General features: G+C 39.0%; 1 protein-coding gene and 1 long non-coding RNA gene across 2 annotated transcripts in view; one reads left to right on the forward strand and one right to left on the reverse strand.

Annotated features, from left to right (window-relative positions):
* Positions 1-13,974, forward strand: part of fgf22 (fibroblast growth factor 22) — a 34,402-nt gene extending 20,428 nt beyond the window's left edge. The window contains exons 2-3 of the mRNA XM_007240250.4: positions 11,632-11,735; positions 13,705-13,974. Coding sequence (XP_007240312.2) covers positions 11,632-11,735; positions 13,705-13,899 — 299 coding nt within the window. The 3' untranslated portion in view covers positions 13,900-13,974. The remainder of the gene's footprint in view (positions 1-11,631; positions 11,736-13,704) is intronic.
* Positions 1,736-23,417, reverse strand: LOC125782304 (uncharacterized). Its single transcript, XR_007424927.1, has 3 exons — positions 23,144-23,417; positions 21,522-21,581; positions 1,736-1,932 (listed from the first exon to the last, which is right to left on the reverse strand). It is a non-coding gene; the product is annotated as an uncharacterized LOC125782304 (long non-coding RNA).
* Between the last annotated feature and the right edge of the window lie 612 nt (positions 23,418-24,029).

A 24,029-nucleotide genomic window follows, 5' to 3' on the forward strand; every position in this document is an offset into this window, starting at 1 on the left:
AACATTCATATTTTTCTGGTTCTTGCTTGAATAAAGACCCTTTAGAGTGGACCAACAAAGTGCCTGTTTAAAAACATGATCATCCATGTCACACCTCAGGAATTTTTTAAATGAAAAGGCTTTAGCATTTTTATTACAAAAATATTTATATTGTTATACAGTACTTATTTAAAAAAAAAAACTATATTGGTAAACTGAAAATGTTTAAAACATGCCAAACATGATTATAAAACAGTACTGACCCCAATATTTATATTTATATTTCATACTTAAATTCAGATTACATCTCCCTTACAATACACAACTAAATAAACTATTTCTATTATCTTCCATTTAAATGTAACAGTTCCTTAGAGGAAAACTACATGCTAATACATATTCACATTTGATTAAGGTAAAATGCACAGGTGTCATGTCACTCATATACCAATATACCTGTCCCAGGAAATGGTGGACGGTGCACTGGTTAATATTGTGAACCGGTGTGTTAAAAAAGTAAAGGATAAAGAAGAGGAAAAAATGATCGCTTTCACTGTGAGAAACTCACACAGTCAGTTGAAGTACAGTTAAATACAGTTCTCAAACGGAACCTATTTGGAGCATTGAATATTGCTTTTCTCTTTATGTCAGAACAGCCTGTGAGTGAATGTGACATGTGTTTTATTATACTGTAACACGATGAAGCTCCAAAAGAGAAAAAGAGACTCACAAAAAAGGAGTCCCAGACAGGTGTTTTATATTATAGCGCTAGGACTTTTATTAGGTAGGACAGTGAATGCTTGGCAGAGCTGTTAAACTTTACTGAGTGTAACATTGTCAAAAAAGTTTGTTTCTTTTAAGCGGTGATGATTAAATCACCTGCCATATGTGAGCTGAAAATTCCCCCCAAATAAAACCAGGATCACTGTTAGCGTTTTACCAGCAGAGGCCTGGACAGATTTCTCAATATTCCACAATATGAGGAATTGTCTTTGTATTAAAATGACATTGACATGCCAGCGATTGTGAAATAGCAGTTTGTAAATCGATCGTTTTCGAAAAAAAAAAAAATCGAAGTTTTACCTTAGGGGATGTCTTGGGAACATGTACACATATATACAATATAAGGTGTTATCAGATATGTACAGCTCTGGAAAAAAATAAGAGACCACTTAAAAATGATGGTAATTTTTTTTTTTTTAAAACAAATTGAAAACATCTGGAATATAAACAAGAGAAAGATGGATGATCACAAGCCATCAAACCAACCTGAACTGCTTACATTTTTGCACCAGGTGTGGCATAAAGTTAACCGAAAGCAGTGTGTAAGACTGGTGGAGAACATGGCAAGATGCACGAAAACTGTGATTAAAGAAACAGGGTTATTCCACCAAATATTGATTTCCGAACTCTTAAAACTTTATGAATATGAACTTGTTTTCTATGCATTGTTTGAGGTCTGAAAGTTGTGCTGGAATTTTATATTCCTTGATCCTCAGCATTACAATGTTGCATGGGTGATAATGATTGTGACCCACAAAATCTGGCCAAAATTGTCCATGCCATCAGACAAGTAACTCAGCACAAATCTCATCCAATCCATTCAATATTACACAATACTACTTCTTGTACCATGACATGTGGCATATCAGTGTACAATTACTTTTTTATTAGATTGGTCGGTTGCAAAGAGAATGTGTTAAACCCATTAACACGCCTTAAATCTGAACCTGCACTGAATCTTTGTGGGGTTTAACTGACCTGTGAGCTTCAGGTTGGAAAGCCTTGATGTTATCAGTCGCAGTGCTACCTGTACCCACCCCGAGAGACGGCAAGAATGTGGGACCAAGCTGAGAAATCAGGCCAGCGAATGAATCCCATCAGTCACATCCATTCTTCCTCTCTGTCTTTCTCTTCTTCTCACCTTTCTTTCAGGTTCTGCCTTGCTAGCTTCTGTAACACATTCGTAAAAGAAGGCCTCCATTCACAATTGTGTTTCTCAGTACAAATATAACAGTACATTACTGTACTAGAAGCTGTACAGTAATTATACAGTAGAGGCAATTCTACTGTAGTAAAGTACATCCTTGTACAGGCAGTAATGTAGATGTGCATCAGAATATGGTTTGTCTTCATGTCCTTACATAATCTGAATGTGTCTACGTTACATCTAAGAAATTAAAGACCTTATCAGTGATTAAACTGCTAAAATAAACTACTAAAATTAGCAATAGTAAAATAGATTAGCACATAAAATATGCAATATTTGTGAGACCCCACATGTACGTCACTATGTAAAAGATGCACAAAGCTGCTTTTATTGTTGGATGCGCTATGTTTTTAAGCTCTTAGATCTCGAATCAGTAAGGAGCATGCAGATTTGTTTTGGCACATCTTCTCATTCAATGTTTTTTTTTCATACGTTGTAAATTTATAATGAAGTCATACAGACTATGAAGGAAGACATGAGGAATCATATAGTAACTTAAAAATGTTAAACAAAGCAGAATACTCTGAAGCATTTAGGTGCTTTTATTTGGGGTGCTGTTTGTTTACTTGGGGTTTCTGAGGCTGGTAACTCTGACGAAATGATCCTGTGCAACAGAGGTAACTCTTGGTCTTCCTTTTCCTGCGGTGGTCCTGATTGGAGCCAGTTTCATCATACCATTTTTGATGGTCTTTGCAAAGGGATCATTTTTTTCTTTACTTAGAAAAAAGTCATTTTTTTCTTTACTTAATTGAGCAGTTCTATGGGTGCCATAGCTGGTGCCAGATTGATGGGACATTTCATATTCCAAAGTAAGAGCATTCAAAATTCCTCAGTCCACATTGTCACATGACTACTGGATATACATCATGAATGGTAATGATCATGATGGGCAACATCTGGTTAAAATAGTTCATATTTGCTAAAATTGTTCATATTGTCCTTAAAAAAAAAAACATGATCTTTAATAAAACAGTATGTCAATAAAAGTTTAGTTTGAACACACAAACTGTCACTTACACTGTGGCAAAAATTCTTGAAGAATGGACCAATAGGAATTTTCATAAATGAGCTAAAATAAACTCTTTTTATATTGACTTCCATTAAACATTAAGAATGTTTTATCTCTCACCTGTTAAACTGCTGTTTTAGAGATACTTGTTTTTAATTGGACAGCGTTGATATGAACAAACAAGTGACTCTGTCAAAAGTTACATACTTATTCAATACAGGAGAGCCTATGTGCATACCCTGCAGTTCAGTGCAAGCATTCTTTAGCTTCTATGGGAGATGGCAAAAGTCATGGAACACAATAGTTCCCTCTAGTTCCTGTCCAATGACATTTGGCATGTCAGCACGTGTGCGTACGGGTATATACGTCTTTTTTTTTTTTACGTTTAGTGGGTTTACTATGCTTGCAGACAGCCTAGATTTTAGACACAACATCCACACTGTGTGCTTGCTTACACTCATGTTCCTTCACAGTTTCATTATTCTTGGTAAGAATTCTTCTAAAAAAAAACAGTGAAGGTTGTGCAAATTATAACATCATTAATTATGAGAAGTTATGTTTATTGCTGCTGTGGGGTGTCACGGCTGCTAAATTAGACGTGAGGATCGTTCTAAGTGGTGAACAGTATTTGAGGCCGAGCCAGGCAGCTCCAGTCCGCACAATACCGCCTCCAGTTCAACTCGGAGGTCGTCATGAAAATTCAGCGTCTGTCAGGTCTTAACTTCTCAATCAAAGTCCGGCTCTGCGGCCAGGAGGAAAAAAACGCCGGAGTATATATATGGATGGAAGTGTTCCCAGGGGTGTGAGACAAGCAGTAATGCAGAGGTCACTCAGTGTGTGTATGTATTGGGTGAGACGTGTGTCATAGCCTATTGGGTGGGATGAATAAATCTTGCTGGACTTCAGAGACTTAATAGGTATGATGCAGGCCCGGAAACACAGCTGGCTCTGTGTAGACTCCCTCCACAACACGCTCAGCTCTACTTGTGAGGTTGTCGTAACTTAGTACCAACTCGCAAAAGCACAAAACACCAAGTCGTGCAGGTGTTTTGGTTTATGTGACCTTTTTTAGTCAGCATAGTACGGTGGCCGAGAAAGCCCAGCGCAGTGCAAATTGAAAAGCGCTGCAAAAGCACAAAACACATCCATCAAAATTACAACACAGGCGCTGCAAAAAGAAAAACGCGCTGCAAAAAGAAAAACGCGCTGCAAATAGAAAAACGCGCTGCAAATAGAACCACAACACAACGGAAGTGAGTCACAACACAACAGAATTTTCCCGGGGGACCTTAAAAGATGCTGTACCAGCTGTATACAAAGGACAATAAGTGGCAAACAAGCTTCTGAAAAGTAAGTTATGTTTATTACCTGTGATTACCACGGTTGTGTGCATATTATTAAAAGTTCTGCTTCACAAAACGTTTGCCACTTATTGTCCTTTGTACACATAGTGAAGTCCGAGACGTTACTGAAGACGCAGCTTAGCTGGTACAGTATTTTTTAAGGTCCCCCGGGAAAATTCCGTTGTGTTGTGACTCACCTCCGTTGTGTTGTGGTTCTATTTGCAGCGCGTTTTTCTATTTGCAGCGCGTTTTTCTATTTGCTGCGCCTGTGTTGTAATTTTGATGGATGTGTTTTGTGCTTTTGCAGCGCTTTTCAATTTGCACTGCGTTGGGCTTTCTCGGCCACCGTAGCATAGGGGCTGACTATATATGCAACAAAATGCAACAAACAGGTCCAAAAGTTCTTGTTTGGATTTTTTGCACTATAAGGCACACCTAAAATCCTTTAATTTTCCTAAATATTGTCAGTTTTTTTGCAATCGGGAGCACCTTACACATTCATTTTAACAGTCAGGTTCTAAGGAGCTGAAGTACAGCGTTATGCAGGAGTTTCAGTTTAATTCTCCAGCACAGAGGCTGGAGCAGTATTAGCATTAGCCGCTAACTGCACTAAGAGCTAGCTCTTCTGCAATTTAGAGGTAAGTATTATTGGCCTGTAGCCTGCTGCTAACCCTGGCTAGCACTGCTGGAGCAGCATTAGCATTAGCTAACCACGCTAAGCACTAGCTTTTTCGCCGTTCAGAGGTGAATATATTGGGCGGACGGCATTTACTAGCGCTAAATGCTAGCGCTGGCAGTTAGCTGCAAATGCTCCTGCACCCGCCCCTATTTGAAATCTAAATCTGAAATCTGGAAATCTAAGCTTACTGTAAATAAAAGAAGTGCTTTACTCACCCAAATAATCAGTTTTCAGGAGAGAAATTTGTGTAGATTAAAATCCTGCACTCATTTGACTTTAAAAGAAAATGTTGTTTTAAAAATAACAGTTTTGTTTACTTAGCTTAGCTTTATTTAACTTAGTTAACTTACCCCCACTATCACCCAGCAGCAAGACCTGCTGAGTTACAAGGAAAACATGGCGGCACCCCTTTTTTATTTTATACAAAATCTTGGTCTTGGTAAGTTACTGTTTACAAAACACATTTATAGATTGTGTTTCTACTGAATATAGAACTATATATACTTTATGTTAAATAAAACATATTTTTTATATATTTTTGCAGCAATATATATATTTGAAATAAAAAAAACAATATTTTGTCATATCACCAAGAATATCGTTAATGCAAAAACACCTTGAAATATTGTGATATTATTTTAGGGTCATATCGCCCACCCTAGCATAGGTGCTACAGTATCCATACTTATGTACATAAGTATGTATGTTCTTAGTATGTACATATGTATGTACACATTCCCTGTGTGATTCTTCTGCTGTTTGACATGTGAACAAAGGAAACTCCTGAAGAGGTGAACCTGCCCGTGTAAACCTACGTGGGTTTAAAAGCACGCGTCTTCAGCAGGATGAACCCAAGGCCCTGAGCGGCCCGAAACAGTAGCTCTCATGAGTCGGCACCAAGCTGTTCGGAGCAGCGGCAGCTGGTGTGGCCTTTTATGGTTTGAAAGCTCACCACACACAGGCCGAGACCAAGACCCGCTCAGAGCACCTCGGAGGAGGCAGATCAGATCAAAGGTCCTGGTCACGGCCATTAGGCCCAGCAGCGAGGAACCCAACATGAAAAGCCTGTGTTTTGAAAGGGAGGCATAAAAGAGAAAGAGAAGGAGCAGAAAAAAACAACAGTGCCCTCTCTTAGCAAACTGTGAAATAATTGAAAAGGTATGTCAATCAAGGGCGAGCGCACTGTTGGAACCCAGAGATTCCCAGGCTTTTTTCCGAGGGGCGACAGGCCAGAGAGAGATGCTGAAGGGGGCGACCTGAGAAATTAAAGACCTCCAGGAAAAAAAAGAAAGAAGGCAGTTGGGAAAAGCCAGAGAAACGTTGCCCAATCTTTCACTCGCTCTGCCTCCCCTCCTCTTTTAATTGAGGTGGGAGGAGCCTTGCTCTTTGTGACAAAAGCCGGGTCATTAATAAGTCCATGTCAGCTTCCAGATCTCAGGTAGGCAACAAAAGCCTATTGGGAGCAAAGGGCCAGCTGAAGGAAACATAATTTTATGACCCTCCTGACCCCAAAAAAACCCTCCCCACCACTAAGACCTTCTTACTACCATCTAAAACCCTTAGCCCCTCCTCCGTCTCCTCATCCAACTATAATTTCCACAAAAGAAACTCAGGGTGTTCCCTTCTCCCTCTCTCTCTCTCGCTCTCTTCGCTATCTCCACCTCTCTTTTTACCTTTTCTAAGGTCAAAAAAGACTGAATGATCTGAAGATGGGCTCACATCCAACAAAGTGTATGGAGTGGGGGCTAAAAGAGAAGACTGAAAGACAAAAAAAAAGAAAGAAAGAAAAAAGGCTAAGCTAAGGGCTCATTCCATGCGTTGAGAAATCCCATACAAACTGGGAAAATGGTGGAGCCACAGTTGACTAAGCACATATAGATGAGGATTTGCTTGTAGCTGTAAGCAGGTCATCGGCAGTCGGAGCCAAAAACATGCCAAAGGTTAAGAGAATGAGCCGCCGCACAAAGAAAAGCGAACTCATCTCCATTTAAAAACTCACACAAAAGACCTAACGATTGATCCTGACCGAGACATGCGTGTTCTGTGTTTTCAAAATCCAGCTACATTTTACACTTTAATGCAAACCTATGGGAACCCCTGGTCAAAAATGTATTTATTTAAGTTCATTTATTTATTTATTTTATTTGTATGTTCTTTTAAAAGACATTCAGCGCTGAAGATACCAAGGAAGCAGTGAAGTGTTCTAGGTGTTTTTGTGTCCCATTCATCCCACAAACACGTCTTTAGATACGCAAAAATTTCCAAACATTCTTTATAGGGAAAAGGCCAGTACCGGATCCCTTTTCATCCACAGGCATGCCTTTGTAATGTGTGCAGCATGGGGCTTTGCATTGTCTTGATATCTTTTTGAAGTGCATAGATGATGAATAGGTCTAAGGTCTTGGTGTACCTTAGCTTTTGGACTTTTTTCTGATAACAGCCTGGATGGTCCTTTTCCTCTTTAGTCCAGATTAAATGGTGTTTGTCTAACCACAATACATGTGCTTCTGAGCCCAGAGAATTCAATGCCAATTTTAGACATTGTTAACATAATGTTTCTTTTAGTGCAGTAAAGTTTTAAATGTTTTTGTAAACTCTGCATTATGGCATTATAACAAATGTTTTTAAAAGTAATTTCTTGCCTATGCGGTTCTATCAGCAATATAATAAGAGTTTCGTTATCGCGAAAATACCATGAAATATGAGACAGTGTAATATGTGTGTTTAAGGTTACTAAAAGAAAGGATTGATTCAGCAAAAATAAATTAAGTTTACTAAAAGAAAGAATTGACTGAAGTTCATTTCACTTATTTACTCTATGTAACATCTTGAAACCGAGTTGAAGTTACTTAAATTTATGTGAAATTAAATTTACTTAAAAAAAGCAAACGCAGAAAGTTGCAGAATTTTTTTTAGTAAATTTGACTCATCATTTTTTTCAGTGTACAACCTGACTGGTAAAATTTATACATAAATTGCAACAGATTTTAAGTGCACCTTATAGTAAATACGGTAATAATATTATACACTGTAGAAGAAAGAAATATGCATTGGTATTCTTTTATGACATTCCTCCAGAGATAAAGCTCCATATGAAACTCATTGTCAGCTAAGCTTTAAGGAGGTCTACCAAATTCTAACGTGCTATAAAGTGCCACTGAAGGGAGGACCTGACTCCTTGGGCTCCCTTCTCCAGTCAGCTAATTGCTGAGATTAGAAGTAGCAGCACTTTTAGGCACCAGAGCTTTTCATTTGGGTGTTGAAGTCCTCATAAACTCACCGTGAGCTCCAGTCATCAGGGAGGCTGGTGGAGGGGGCTTACGAGCTGCTTGCACGCTTCCACCATGCTGTGTGTGATGTTTGCAAACACACTCTGACTCTGACCTTGACGGCACAGGCATACTTAGTTCTGAGTCCGAGTCTACCTGCACAGCTGTCCGGAACAGCTCCAGACCGATGACACACAAAAAAAAAAATTGCTTGGTTTGTTTAATGTTTAATGTCTTCCTCTTCCAGTGAAGAATGATGGGTATACCTGGCATGTGCACAAACTCTCACCGGTTCCCTTCCTTTCAATGGAGAGAGGATCATTTAGAAATATTCACTTCAGTGGGAATCCTTATAAACATGAATGAAATTTTAGAGTAATTTAAAAAATGTTGTCTTTTATTTATTAATAGCTAAAGATTACACACAGAGTAATCTATTTTAAGTGTTTATTTCTTTTATTGTTGCTGATTGTGGCTTACAGTCAATTAAAAAAAACAATGTCATTATCTCAGAAAATTAGAATATTATATAAGACCAATTGGTACTTTTGGCAGTGTGGGCAGTGTAGGCAGTGTGCCAAGTCCTGCTGGAAAATGAAATCCGCATCGCCATAAAAGAGGGTGGCAATTTTTGCGATGCACCTGTATAACAGGAAGCTCTGGAGTCTAAAGTCACCAAGCCCAATGCAGTCTAGTAAATAGAGGCATTTATGAAGCCTCACAACACCGGGCTGTGGAGCTGTAGAACTGACTCAGTTATCACTGTCTGACCTAACACTCTCATGGCCAAATGCCATCAAAACCTCAGCAATATTCCAAAATATAGTACAAGGCCTTAGCATAGAGGTAGAAGCTGTTACTGTAGCAAAGAGAAAAACAGCAGACGATTACTTTACCCTTAAATCAAACTGATTGGTTGTGATTGTTTTAATTAACTTTAAAAGGCCATGTTTTTTATGTGAATGTACATTAATATAATGAAATTTGTTGGGTTTTTAGATCAAAACATGAAAAGTTAGCTTTGTGTTAAAAACAGGGAATGGGAGCAGTTATAACAACCAGATGCCCCTTTAATCAATTCCACTGTAAATCTTTCTGATGGGAAAATGTCTTGGTCTCCTTGTAGAACTGAAGGCTGTTTGGAAATATATGAGAATCCAGTTACACAACTAAACAACTGCAGCGCTTGTATGTGTCTTCTATCCACAAAATGTCTATCTAACTTGTCGGCTGTGAATCAAAGCCTGGATTCTCGTTGCTCTGTTCATTTATATGTTGTAATCATTGCTCACAAGCAGAATTTAGACTCCAAGGACTTTCCTCTGCCACCTTCAGTACATGTGTTCAGCCCAGCTGTTGGCCTACGAGTTAGCTCCAGTACTTTGCTGCCTTCATGTCTTTGCTGGCACGTGGTCAACATCTCATTCAGCACCTTGATCTGTTCCAGTGTTTACAGTCCAGTTCCAGCAGCACATCAGACTGTGTCCTTTTCCGTCAGGCTAAATGTTTTGGATCTTGACGTGTTTCCTTTTTGTTCCTTTTGAGCCAGGCTGTATTGCTCTTAAGTAGCACGGGTCTTCCAAACAGATAGCATCATCTAGGGGACATCAGGGTCCTTTAGAAACAGTGTGAGGAGGAATTCCTCAGCAGATCCTCCTGTATAGCAATCACATCCCATTCAGGGTTTAGTGGGGAAGGGTTTTAGTTTGGTGGCAGAATATTTGGTCTGGTTTCTTGTTTAGAGTAAAAACAGATCAGACACTTAAGATCCTGAACCTGGTCTATAAGATTTATGAGTTTGGAAAAGGTTAACAGCACCAATATACCAAGAATTTTTTTTTTTTTAATGTTTTATCTGATAAACTTATTTTTTGATTTCTGGATTTCAGGCCTGTAACATATTCCTAAAAAAGAAAACTGAGTACATTTTTTACAGGGACATCCATGCAGTTTTCAAAAAGACAATGCAAAACCACATGCTGCACACAATACAAAGGCACTGCTGTGAAACAAGAGAGTAATGGACTGGGACTGGTTCTAGTACTGGTACTGGTACTGGACTGTACCTTAAAAAATAGCTAAACCCCCTTATTTTAACTGACTCCACCCTCAAATCAAATTGGATTTGAAAAATGCTAAAAAAAAAATGGGAAAATTAGTTTGGGTGGGGCAGTGCGTAATGTATATTTTTATGGACGGGGCAGATGGGAGACCTAATTGGGCTGAGGAGTGTCTAAAGTTTAAGTTTAAGGACACATAATCCTAGCCTATAGCACAGTTAAACCTGAGAGGGCGCTGCAGAGGCGGAAATGGCCGCAATAAAGGCTTTTTTTTAAAGGTTAGGAAATTTTTATACAAATTTTAAGCAGGACTGCTATGTTTCACAACTTCTAAGAAAGACATTTCAGCTATTAATGAAAAAATATGGTTTAGGGTTTAGTGCCTCTTTAAGAGATGTTTGCAAAAAGAATGGGACCAAATAACTGAAACTGAATGAAAAACTTTTTTAGAATGTGTTTTACAACTAAAATTGATGTAGATTAATAAATGGAATAAAGTTATACAGACAAACCATGAAATATCTTGGGAAATGTAACATACACTGTGCTTTTTTAAATGTGCATTTTTATTACAGTCCAACCTGTTTTAATTTGGGTTTGTAGATTAAAACATGTGGATTCAGTAACATGTTGTGTAAACTTTTATTTGTGTACATTTGCAAGATCAAATATTAACATTTTAACTTTTTAGATTAAAACTTAATTAATTAAAACATGAAAAATGAGTCTGGGTGAAATGTTCTTAACTTCTTGTATTTGAGTTTTACACATTATGATTCATTTTCTCAAACCATAAAAGATCATACATCAACTGGATCCTATCAATCGATTGGATAGTTATATAGATACATTAGTTGTTTATGCTCGTTGTGCTCTTTTTGTTTGGATTTTAAACGGTTGATTAAATGTTCCCGTGGGCCGCAGAACATTTGGTTCTTGGTAGTTGGGTCGTCAGTTGCAAATGTTTGAGAAAATGAAGGAAGTAAAATGAACCCTCTAAGGGGTAATTTGTATTTTTTACAGAGTGTTGGTCCAGTCATAGAATGGCCACTCAATGTAAAGTGCAGCTGGTGTTGATGCCCAAAAAAGGTTGATTTAGAAAGAGAAACTTGCCTTCCATCTTAGTTTTATTTGTTTTCTTTAAGAAACAGAGTCATTTTTCGAGTCCTGAGGAAAGGAACATCCAGAGGGAATACGGGTGTCTGTTTCTCTAATCGGTAATGATAGAGTAGAATTTGATGAGGAAACTCCCACTCTCTAACCCAGACTTCACAGTAATCCAGAGTTCTCTTTTTTCTCCAGGTCTGATGGAAATCCGATCTGTCAGTGTGGGAGTCGTCGCCATCAAATCTGTCAGCACCGGCCTGTACTTAGCCATGTCCAAAAAAGGCACACTCTTTGGATCGGTAGGTACATCTCCAGTTGTTTTATAATAAGGAAGTCTGTAAGGACTGCACTCGCTTTTCTCTCTCAATATCTAACAAAACATTTGGAACCATGTGTATTTGGAGTGTTTGGGAATATGGAGTCTCCAGTTGCTAAGAGTCAAAACTTGGTTGAATATGATCCAAACCAGAGCGGGGTCGAGTTGTGTTTAGGCTGAAGCAGGAGGTGAATGTAAGGTTGATTGACAGTAAAATGAATCAAAAACTTACTCAACTCACCCAAACCCTGTTTTACAGACAACTGTAACAAGCTTTAACCGTTTAAGGCTCAGTGGTCACTGTAAGAATCCTCTAATTATGTTTATAGAGGAAATCTCTGAACTCTAGAAAGTTTGATTGTTGTATGTGGACAATCAAAATGTAGCACATCATGCAAGAAGTGATGAAAGACCTGTAGTTTATATGCAAAGCTGGGTCTGGCCCCGATAATGCCAGTTTCACACTACAAGATTTTAGCCCAGTTTTCCAGTCGCCGACAGTTTTTTGTAGTTTTGCAACAAAAACCTCTACTTGGAGAAAAATCAGGGATCTCTTGGCACTCACTCAGTCATGTGGCGTTAACTAGAGTTTAGGTCAGGGGTCGGCAATAGGCCCGCAAGCATAAAGTATCTGGGCCATGAGGTTGTTTGAACTACAATGAAAGATAAGTTACAGCACAACCAGTTGTACAATCTGATGAGCACAACAACCGGATGACTCAAAAAGTTGTGTAGTTTGAAGCTGGCATAACACTGATGCCTTGACCAGCCCAGGGGACACTAGAAGTGCTTACTTAATGGTATTTTACAAAAATCACAACCCAAATCTTGTTTAGTTTAATTGTTCGTAATTTGTCCATATTTGTGAATGTGACATTTTGAAAGAAACTTGCGTGAGTGAAAGGGTTAAGTGAGCTGCTTGCACTGGCTTTATGAGATTTATGAGAACACCTAGGGGACTCCTGCCTGGTGACTGTTCTGCTCCTGTAAGGCTTGTGCGTGCCATCAGACAGTTGTTTGTGGTTTGTTTAACTAGAATGTCCTATCCTTGGTGTCTGAGTGCTTTAATCATTCGATGAGAAATCTCAGCCTGGCCATCAGTCGGTCACCTAGCTACAGCGAAATTCCTTATAGGCTCTGTTTTTCCCCTCGTCTCAAAGTAAACAAGACAATCCAGGAGATTCTCTCAAAGCACAGATGCTGCTGTTTTCATCCCTGTTTGAATCAACTGTAATGACTATTAATCACATCATTCACTCAGGAACTGATCTTATCTGACTGCAGGCTGAGAGATAGCACTGATAACACTCACTCTGTGGAATCTTAAACAGGGCATATTGTCTTCATACCATCTCTCCTACATATTGAAATAAGATACTCAGGCATGGCAGATGAGCAGTAGATCACTATAGCTGTATATACGGGTTTTAAAGTCAACCAAAGAGAATTTGTTTTGATCTGTTGTTGATAAACTGTGCAGAAACACCATCCCTCCCCATCCCCCTGTCAAATGTCATGGGATAGGAACAAGTATCATGTCCTATAACTTTTGAAACATTCCACAGATCTTCATCATTTTGGTGGGGTGATACCCATTACCCCAATGAAGAAACCACTAAAATTGAAGAGGCCGTTAAATTTTGGTAGAATGTGAAAGTTGAAAAGGAGGATTTTTCAAGGGCATTCAAGATGTCTTTTCTAGAGTTTTAATCTAGAAAATGAGTCTTGACATTAACGTCTTTTAAACCACTTTAAAACGACTTCCTTTTACCTTTCAGATTTATGTTTTTGCCTCTTTAATGCCTTTATAATATGTTGAGTGGGTGCAGTGTGGGACAGGCATAAGGAGTTAAAGTCCTTACCAGAAGTTGAGAAGTTGAAACAGCCGAAACTGAACTCTCTTTGAAAACTGAACATGGTCATGACTTTCTGACTCTTTCTCCCCTCGACAGGCCAGATATAACCCAAGCTGCAAGTTTAAAGAGCGGATCGAGGAGAACGGCTACAACACGTACGCGTCCCTGCGCTGGAAACACGGCGGGAGGCAGATGTTCGTGTCTCTGAACGGCAGGGGGAAGCCGAGGAGGGGACATAAAGCACGGAGGAGACACCCGTCCACTCACTTCCTACCCATGCTCCCCACATAACTGCAGTCTCCAGTCAGCCTTGTCCTTCGTGGCAAGAATATTAATATTGCAGACCCCCCAATCCCCAAGCACCCCCCCCCCCCCCACCCCCCCACCCCCCCCAACATGACTGCTGTATATTTACTTTTTTTCTACTTCATTATTATGTTTTGGTTTTCTTCTGAAAGTGTGAGATAGTATGTTAACTTATAACTCCTTAGCTTCGGATAAAGCTTCTGTAAGGCTTCTAATATTGTACATAAGCACTTATACACTATATTTATGTTACTGCTGAAGAAGCTAAGCATTTACAATGTCTCTAACCAGCTGTTGTACAAGTAATTCACTCATTTCTGATCATATTGTACATACAAAAGTATCCAGACTCTCCTTTAAATGACTGGAGTTTATCTACATTACGGTGCTCTCATTACTGACACAGGCTTTTAGTTGTGCATGTTTGATCACCATAGACAAGATCTGTCAATATAAGATTAACATTCAGAAGACTGGGAGTTGCAGCCAGAAACTTCAGGATAATGTTAAGTGGCACTTACTGTATCAATAACTGACCAATAATTAATCATCCATCATTAGTACCCAACACTGATCAGAACACTGATGAGAAAGTAGCTAGCTATACTAATTCACTATTCCAATACAAGGAATACGAGGAAGTACAACTTTGTTGAAGGCAATGAATAACAAAAAAAAAACATCAACCCAAACTTCCATTTGTCTGCTTTTAGCATTTTGTGGAGGAGAAACTCAGTTATGAAGCTCCTGGGGTGATGAAGCGATGTTCATTCCTAGCTTATTATATTAATAGATCTGCTGTTGCACTGAAGTTTTAACACAAATTAAATAAGGTGAATAAAGCCATCTGTAATGCATTATAAATACAGGATTAATTAGATGTGTAAGGTGTTTTACCTTTTACCGACATCATTGATAGCTTAATGTTAAAGCATTGAATTTGTTTTGGTTCATTTTTTATCATTCACCTGTATTTTCTTAGCTACAAGATCCTGATTTTTTAAAAATGCTTCTTTGATAATATCTAAGCATATCAGTTACAGGATTGGCTGTAAAACACACACACACACACACACACACCCTACATCCACTTCTGTCCCGTCAACATGCTCTCTCTCACACAGCGTTCACCACAGTGAGGGTGGTCAGGTCAGCTTTAACAAGAAACACTCCCCTGAACATGTGTTACAGTGCGACCCGAACACAGCTCATCCATTATAACACAACACAGAGTCTGACAGCTTGTATACTGGTCTAATTCTCCAAATCATGTTCTGTATTATGGGTTCCTATTAAGTCACACTAACATGTTCTCTCCTCAACCTTTAGAACACTGTAAAAGTTTCAACACTCTTAGTCACCGTGTTCCCCAGTGGTGGTGTCGGTTCTGTTCATGTATTATCAGGAGTCTGCTTCTGTCTCTACATCCTCCTGTTCTGACAGCTAGCGCTAAACATCAGCTGCTTAATGGTTAGCAGACACTAGGACTCTGGGGTCTAGCATCGGTAATAAAGTTAATTTAAAACTTATTTGTGTTCTGCTGCACATTACTGATCACCTGTTTAAAACGTAATTTGTAAACTTGGTCCATGGATTTCTCTTTTAAAATCATGTAATCTGACACATTTAAAGCCTAGACATTTGCCAAGGTTGGGTGAGTCCTTAAAAGGACTTTTTCTTTACTTCAAGGGTCCCGCCTCTTGTTTTGTGGCACAAAAATGTGCTTTTTCTAATTATTAAAGCTAGTATTTTGAGATGTTTGTAGCTGTGCTCCAAAATCTAGGAAGCAGCCATAGTAGGGGAAGGAAAGATCATTCATTTTTTCATGAGCAGGAGAAAAAACATATTAATATATTCATATAATTCATATTCATACATATTCTACAATTAATATTGTGGAATGACCCTAATTGCGCTTTTCCACTGACATGGAACCAGCACCACTCTTCGCGAACCTAATTTTGAACCACCAACCAGAAACGTTCGTTTGCAGCGGGAACCAAAGAATACTAGGTTCTTCAGCGTGAACCGTGGTGATATCTGTAGGGGTGTCTGTTTGGGTGCAACACCCTCTGTTGATGAAGTATGATGTGACATTTTGACGGTTCCACTAAAACTGGTTCACTGAAAAGCACCACAGGTCTTAGGAGCCTGAATGGAACTGGTTTAAGAGTTCTTCAGGAGGAAAAGTGCTATGAGTGGTCCTCTGGTTAAGGGTTGAACAGTGTTTGTGGAGAAATTTCCCTAAATTCCAATGTATTAAAGTTCACGGGCTGGTACATCTCAGCCCTACACTGACACATAACCACTAAACAACACAGCGAATAAAAGCTACAAGCAGCTCCCTATATTTATCCTATTTCGTGCCTGTCTTCTGTCTGATAGTCAAAGGCTCTTTACCGCTGTCCTCGCCCTCACAACAGTCCAGGAATTCAGTCCTCTCTCTTTTTTTCTTGGCTTTAAGGTAAGGCCATCTGTTTATGCCAGTCTTTTGCTCCGAAAGCACAGAAACAAAATGAGGAGCCTGTAATTATCATTGTTGCTCTACTGTCCTGTCAGTTCCCTCGCCAGAGAGACCAGAGTGATCTCTTGGCAGCGCTTAGGCCAGAAGATCAAAGCTATGGACCTTTGATCAGCAGCAAAACCCCCTGAAAACCTCTCCATGGAAAATCAAGGTGGAATGCTTCAAAGGGAGGAGTGCACAAGGACACGGACAGTTCTGCAAGCATGTCCTCTGCCAGCGGTAAGACTGTGTGGCAGTCTTGGGGTATTTTTTCACAGTGGGGAACTCTAGTCAGCCCATGGGCGGCAAAAGCGTCAAAGAATGGGACTTCTGCGATGATGCTCATTTCTGCTAGATAGAAAGTCTAGTCTTAGTGTGTTGGTACTGTTTTAGAACATGAACATTCTAAACTAAAAGACATTACATATGCTTTATTTAAAGATGGTCAGTGATGTTTTTCAGGCTATTAGAAGGAATGGAGCACTGTGTTCTGTGTTTGTTTCTTACAAAATTATTTCCACCTGTCGTAAAACAAGGCAAGATCGGTTGATTCCTGTGTCATTTCATTGTAACATTGGTGGTTATACACTTACAATATAACACACATGACGACTCTGTTCAATAAAATTGAACTAAAAGTTACATTTATTTTTTGTTATTTTCCGATACCATTTTCAAAGTCCACATGGTTACCTGCAACCAAAGGAGCCAGGTAGGGTGAGAAAGAGATGCAGCTACAACCCTAAATTAGAAAGTTTCAGGCATTTACTTTGACTTTTATTTAATTGCAGACTGTATGAACCCAAGATAATCCATGCTTTCATTAGTCATTTCTGAATTTCAGGCCTGCAACTCATATCCACACTGATTTTTTTACATTAATGCTACATCAAAGAAGCGTACTTACACATCACCATACCATCACATACCCTGGCTTTTGGACTTGTTGCTGATAACAGTCTGAAGGTACCTTGTCATATTTGATGTGGAGTTTTCAGTCTCTATCTCTTTCAAAAATATAATACCACTTGTACTATTGATACCAATACCAATACAATACTTTGAATTTGATATCGATACCCAAACTTTACTTTTCTTGATACCTTTTTCTCAATTGTAACCAAAGAATACAAAAAGCAATAATTGTTCTCACAAAACAGCAGCATTACTTGTGATTAAACTATAAATCTTTTTTGTAAGCATGTTGCTGAATGCATTTCAGATTTTAAGAGTTATTTTTAAGTAGGGCTGGGGCGACGCGTCGACATAATCGACGTCATCGATTACGAAAATACATCGATTTGCATAACGTGCGTCGGCGCGTCGTAAATATGTTAATTAACACGGTAACATAGAAGCATAGAACTATTATTTAATTAAAATGATTTTTAAGAACAGCTAAACACAGTTCTGCAGGTCAAACGCGGAGGAGTTCACGTGCGAGAGAGAGAGAGAGAGAGAGAGAGAGAGAGAGAGATTCGCTTGTTCTGGTGAGAGCTCATATTCTAGTCCCATACATAATTCTGCAGCTCCCTCAGTGTTTTCTGCCGTATTTTGCGGCTAGCGCGAGCGCTTACAACTGACACAGCGGACCGCGAGGTGCTGCCGCGCTTGTGCCGAATCCGACTGTCTGCTGAATCTGACTCCCGCTTCGCGGACAGAATCGGCACAACACCCCGTTATTTTCGTTATTTCTTTTTTTTTTAAATAAAAATATAATTAAAAAACAGACGCCTACATCTCGGACTATTTTCTGGAGCCCGGGTCGGATTTCGGGTCGGACCACGGGTCATGTCGGGTTCGGGCAGAGAATCTAAGTTCTAGAGAGCATGGACTCCGGAGAGCAATCTCCAGCTACAAAAAAACGCCAGCGGGCATCTAAAGTTTGGGAGCATTTCACGCAAAAGGGCAACAATGTGGTCCTCTGCCATATGTGCAAAAGGAGCACTTGAAGCGCAAACATCCAGGAGCACTATGTCAACAGGGTCACACAGTAAGTTACCGTTTACATCAGGGTCTCCGCGGGTGTCCTTAAAAAGACTTAAGGCTGTCTACCAAAGGTTTTAAACCTGCCACAGGCAGAAATTATACATTTTTGGTTTATATTTGTGCATGGCATTTCACAGTTTCCAGAAACAGTAGCATTATTCATAAGTTCAGGTGTTTAGCTAAGCTAGCAGCCTTAAGTTATTTTAGCTAGCGCCGTCGGCGCTGCGGTGTTACACCGTTTTCTGTCACCGTCGGAATTTTGTGACCAGTGCTCACAGTTATGAGCGTTCATTGGCAAAACGGAAGCTTTCTATACCTACACCTTACCCTCAGCCCTAAACTGAACCGTTTTGGCCAGTCGGGGTAAACATTAGAAACGAACACGTTTCGAATCGGCCAGTGCACCGGTCTGCTGAGAACTACTTGCCCGTGGTCACAAAATCTAGCGGTCACAGAAAACAGTGCAACACACGGTTGTGGTGTACGGGAGCTTATCCATTTTTAGCGTTATAGATCTAAACGTGTTGTACATGTAAGTGATTATAAGTGTGGGGTTTGGTTTAGTAGGCTTGTGTTGTTGTTGTTGTTGTTATTATATATAAATATAGTATTTTATAGTTTGCTTTAAAACGTAAAATAATAATTATTTAAATATGTTTCTCAATAAATAGATTAGTCGACTAATCGAAAAAAATAATTGTTAGAATAATCGTTTAAAAAATAATCGTTAGGGACAGCCCTATTTTTAAGAAATATCAGCATTAGATTAAATTATATTTATATAAATGGTGTCAATCACTTAAAAATGTTACATGAGTTACATTCATGAATATTTTTGAAATGCTGGTAGTTCCCTGTATCTTTGGGAGGAAGACATTACTAATAGTGTTTTGTGGTTTACTTCTGCTTCACTTCTGGCAGACTTACAGTATTATAATATCTCAGGGTAGAGTGCAAGAGAGAGAGAGACTGGGAGACTGCACAAGCAAGCAAGAGCGAGAGACAGCGCGAGTAAGCAAGAGCGAGAGACAGCGCGAGTAAGCAAGGACGAAAGACAGGGAAAGTGAGTGAGAGACAGAATGAGTGAGAGCTAGCGAGAGAGCCTGTGTGTGTCAGGGCGCCTTGCTGTGCCGTTTGTCTGCGTTTGTATCAAAAAAAGGCACCTACATTTTTTAGACCTTTCAGCACTCAGTAGTACTGATTAATTTTTTTTTTTTTTTCAGACAGACAGGACAGCGATAAAGTTGTGGAGAAGTTTAAAGCAGGGTTAGGTGTATATATATATATTTACATATACACATAACCCTGCTTTATATATATATATATATATATATATATATATATATATATATATATATATATATATATATATCCCAAGCTTTGAGCATCACAAGAAGCAATGTTCAATCCATGATCCAAAAATAAAAAAAACAAATCGAGCAAGGAGCGCTCTGGCCCATGGTCACTCTGAAGGAGCTACAGAAATTCACAGCTCAGGAAGTCATGCAGTCCAAAAATCTGAGTGACAAAAAAAAAATTATTGTGTAAAGAAAGATATAAGAAGTGCACTTTGCCACAAGCCATGTAGGAGACACTTAAAAAAAAAATGCGAGCCACTGTAAAGCCACTTTTTTCTCCTCTGTTGATTACTTTATACTCTTCTCAGCTCCTCATCAACAAGATCAGTATTTGTAAATACTAACCAGTAAAATCTACAAATATTAAACTCTGCAAAGACTCTTTATTTCTTGATGTCCATTATTAACCATGACAGATGTTAGCAGATCCATCACAACCTGCCAACCAGTCATCGCGCTGTAGATTAGCGAGTGTTGTCTGAAGCAGTTGGCCGCATAAGATGCGACTGCTCTCTGTGACACCAGAACCTTGTAGCCCTGCAAGACCAAGCCGTGTCCAGGCTGGAGAATGTACTGCCGCAAAGATCCAACAGTTTTCAGCCCCTGACCTCAACTCTCAGCATGCCCGCGGGGAGCCAAACGACGGCGGACAGACTGAACAGACTTCAGCTGGACCGGTCGGTGGGTAAAGAGAGGTGCCTTCCATCTCCTGCTGGAGGGTTTTGGCCCCAGCTGAAGCAGGCCATATTTTGGCTGCAGTCCCAGTGAACATCACAAGGTTGTCTTTGGCTTTGGAGCGACTGGAAAAGGTATAAGTCAGGATGGGTTCAAGCAAAGCTCGAGCCATGCCAAACCTCTGTCCACCCCTGCCCTCAAAACAAGCATGTGTGTGTGTGTGTGTGTGTGAGTGTGAGTGAGTTTATGTGGAGATTACGCCCTAAACTACATGGTCTCTGTCTTTTGTCAACATCTGGCCCCTGTTACTTTCCAAGCAATGCAACATGGCAGTAGCCGACAGTGGGTTTAAGTTTAGTGGTTTATAAAAGGAATAGTGTTTTTATCCTTGTTCTACATGTTTAAAGGCAGATTTTCATCACTCCAACACATTTGGAAAAATGTTGATTTATGTTGGCCTCTGTCCATGGAATCTATCGCACACCCACCACGGAATACCAGCCAATTAGGTTTCAGCTCAAGCTGTCAAACCTGTCATCATCTACTTCATTCAGGAATGAAGATAAGACAGAGTTTGCAAAACTGAAGATAACACTGACTTTGCAGTCTTCATTGCTGTACTACACGATGATAGCAGTTCAGTGCCGTTTCAACATTATAACCTGGTTATATCATTTGTGATATAAAGGTATTATAACCACACTCTGGAATGTAGAAAAGACTGCTATTCTCAGTGGCTTTGGGGTGAATTTGGACACAGCACACAGGGTCATTCTGGCAGAAGCAACGTTCCAGACAAGACAAAGCGCCTGTCCTTATCTATACAGCCATCCAATTATAGTATTAGTGGACCTTCCATCTACATGGAAAGAGTTTGAAGACTAGATCACAGAGAGAAAGAGAGAGAGAGAGAAATTCTGTTCCTCGGCATGAAAGGAGGAGACAGAAAGTACAGCAAGAAAAAAGCTGCCGTGCTGCTGAACCAGCCCTAATTATACTGACATCTTCAAGCCTAGACCCCCCAACCCATCTAATACCTCTAGACCAGTATAGCAGTTTATAAGTTAATCTTGCAGTGTTACCTCAGTAGATGGCTTGGGAACGTCCACACTTCTAACGCTCCTCATTCCACAGTGTCAACTCTGCAACAGAAACACATAATAGGAGGCATTACAACACACAGTAGACAGTGCAGTGGATTGTGAAGATTGTGTCCGGTGGCATCTGGCTAAAACTGTCCATGCAAACAGACAAATGGCAAAAATCACCAAAGGAGACCTTAAACACACATGCTAAAAGCCAGTCAAGCGTTCTTTAGCTTGAGGGGGACATGGCAAAAGTCATGCGACACAATACTAGCTGTAAGACATTCTTGAAGTATAGTGGCAGAGGTGGAAGACACGTTCCATCTGTGCTCAAAGCACAAGTATTGTGAATCTGCTTGTCTTGTATTTTCCAGCATTTGGGTGTAGCTTGACTCTACAAAATTAAAACCTTATGTATGTGGAAAAATATTTTGAAGAAATCAACATATATACAAAGTTCCATTTGTGAAGTAACGCTGACACAAAGTGTTTCCTCATGAACTAGAACATTAGCTATCCGTTACTGTCTCTGTGGCTCCATCTACTGGCTTAACAAGTGCATTACAATACTTCATGTCAAATACATGCTCTTACTACTTCATGAAAGCAAATCAGAGTCTGAGCACCCTACAAAAATACATTTGCCAAAATATATTTGGAGTTTAACTACAGCAGTGGCTCTCAAACTGAAATACATTTATTACTGGGGATAGACCAGTTTTAGTGGTAAATTCCTTTACATTAAATATTTGTGGTAAGTGTGTAACCAGTTACATAGACCATGTATGTAAGGTTACAATTCAGTTCTGCAGCCAATAAATAACTACAGTGCTATAAAATTATTAACGGAAGTTTGAAAGGTCATAGAGTAGGACCCTGTGGAACTCCACACTCCACAAACCAATTACCAAATAAATCACAAATGTGTCTGAATTAGGATTAATAGCTGAATACAATATCTAGGGTTTGAGGGGATGCCATGTAGACACTGTAGTTTTCTGTTGTCTTCAGTGCAAGCTTTTCGAGAAGTCTCAGTAAACAAAATAACCAATCCATGCTAGCTTGCAGACTGATTAATTACTGGATAAATAATCCGATTATTTTACTTTAAAATAGTTTTAAATTTAAAAATGTACTAAAGTTAATATTATTTTAACGTAAAAGAATCTGATTTTTTTCCCCACAACTTAGGATCACTTTTAAATATATAATATTTTTTAAATTTATTTTTTATGATAATTAAGATTTATGTTTATAAAATATTTTTTATGAAGACAAACAGTTTGGAACATGAAGAATTCATCTTCATCTAAAAAGAGTAAACTAGTTTGTGCTGGTGAATGCTGTGTTTTTCTGTCAGGGCAGTTAAAAGGCTGATTGTGTAAACATTTAAAAACATCACAATTTGAGAAGGTTTCCTCATGTCAGTGGGGATATATAAGATTTATCTTACAAGTTGTTGTATATTAGTACTATAATATTACACAGAAGCACAGCCACACACTTTTATCAACAGAAAGAGAGATTTAGACAACAGTGTGTACAACAGTTAGCTAGCTAGCTGAGCATATAGCTAGCAATGCTAACCTAAGCTAGTCTACATGGATACATTTTCTTACCTTGCAGTGCTTCTATAAAGTGGAGTGGAGTCTTCTAAAGCTGAGAGAATATTTCCTGCTGAAATTTCTAATAATTTACATCAAACATGATATATTAAAATGAAGCCCTTTTGAGAGCTGTGTCCTGATTGCAACTAGTAAAGGAACAGGGATGTTGCCATGTTTTCCTCCTAATTCTACAGGTCTTGTTGCTGGGTGGGGGTGGGTGGTAACTACCCAGCTGGCCACCAACATCAGAAGACATTAATTTCAAGTTAAATGCTGGTAAATTAAGTAAAGCTAAGCTAAGCTAAGCTAAAACTGTAATTCTTAAAAAAAAACTTTTCTTTTAAGGATTATTACGGAGCCGGGAGGGGCCATGGATAAAAAAAATTAATTGAGCGAATGATATAGCAGTTTGTGCTCACCTTTTCTTTAATTTGAGTGAACGATTTAAAATTCGTGCTCACAATTTCTTTAATTCGACCAAACAATTTATTTAATTTGACCAAACGATTTCTTTAGTTTGAGTGAACTATTTTTTTTATTTGAGCGAACATCATCCTGCATCAGTAATTTTTTTCCTTTATTCATGACTGGAATTAACTGTATTTGTGTTACTCCCGGCACAAAAGGTGTCTGGTAAAATCTGCACACTGTATTATCTAACTGTCACACTAGAGCATTATTAATCAGCAGGTTAGAAATATATCTATCTGATGATAATCACGCAGCCCTGTAACAGATCAAGAGTGGAAAATGCTCCTTTCCCTTCAAGCCTCTTGTCATAGTGTGCATAAAAATCGTTCACTTATTAAAGAAATTAAGGAAATCATTATTTCAAATTAAAGAAATGGTTGGCTCAAATTTAAAAAATAATTTGCTCTAATAAAAGAAATCATTAGCA

Source organism: Astyanax mexicanus, chromosome 16, assembly GCF_023375975.1.
Source record: "Astyanax mexicanus isolate ESR-SI-001 chromosome 16, AstMex3_surface, whole genome shotgun sequence".
Taxonomy (NCBI): domain Eukaryota; kingdom Metazoa; phylum Chordata; class Actinopteri; order Characiformes; family Acestrorhamphidae; genus Astyanax; species Astyanax mexicanus.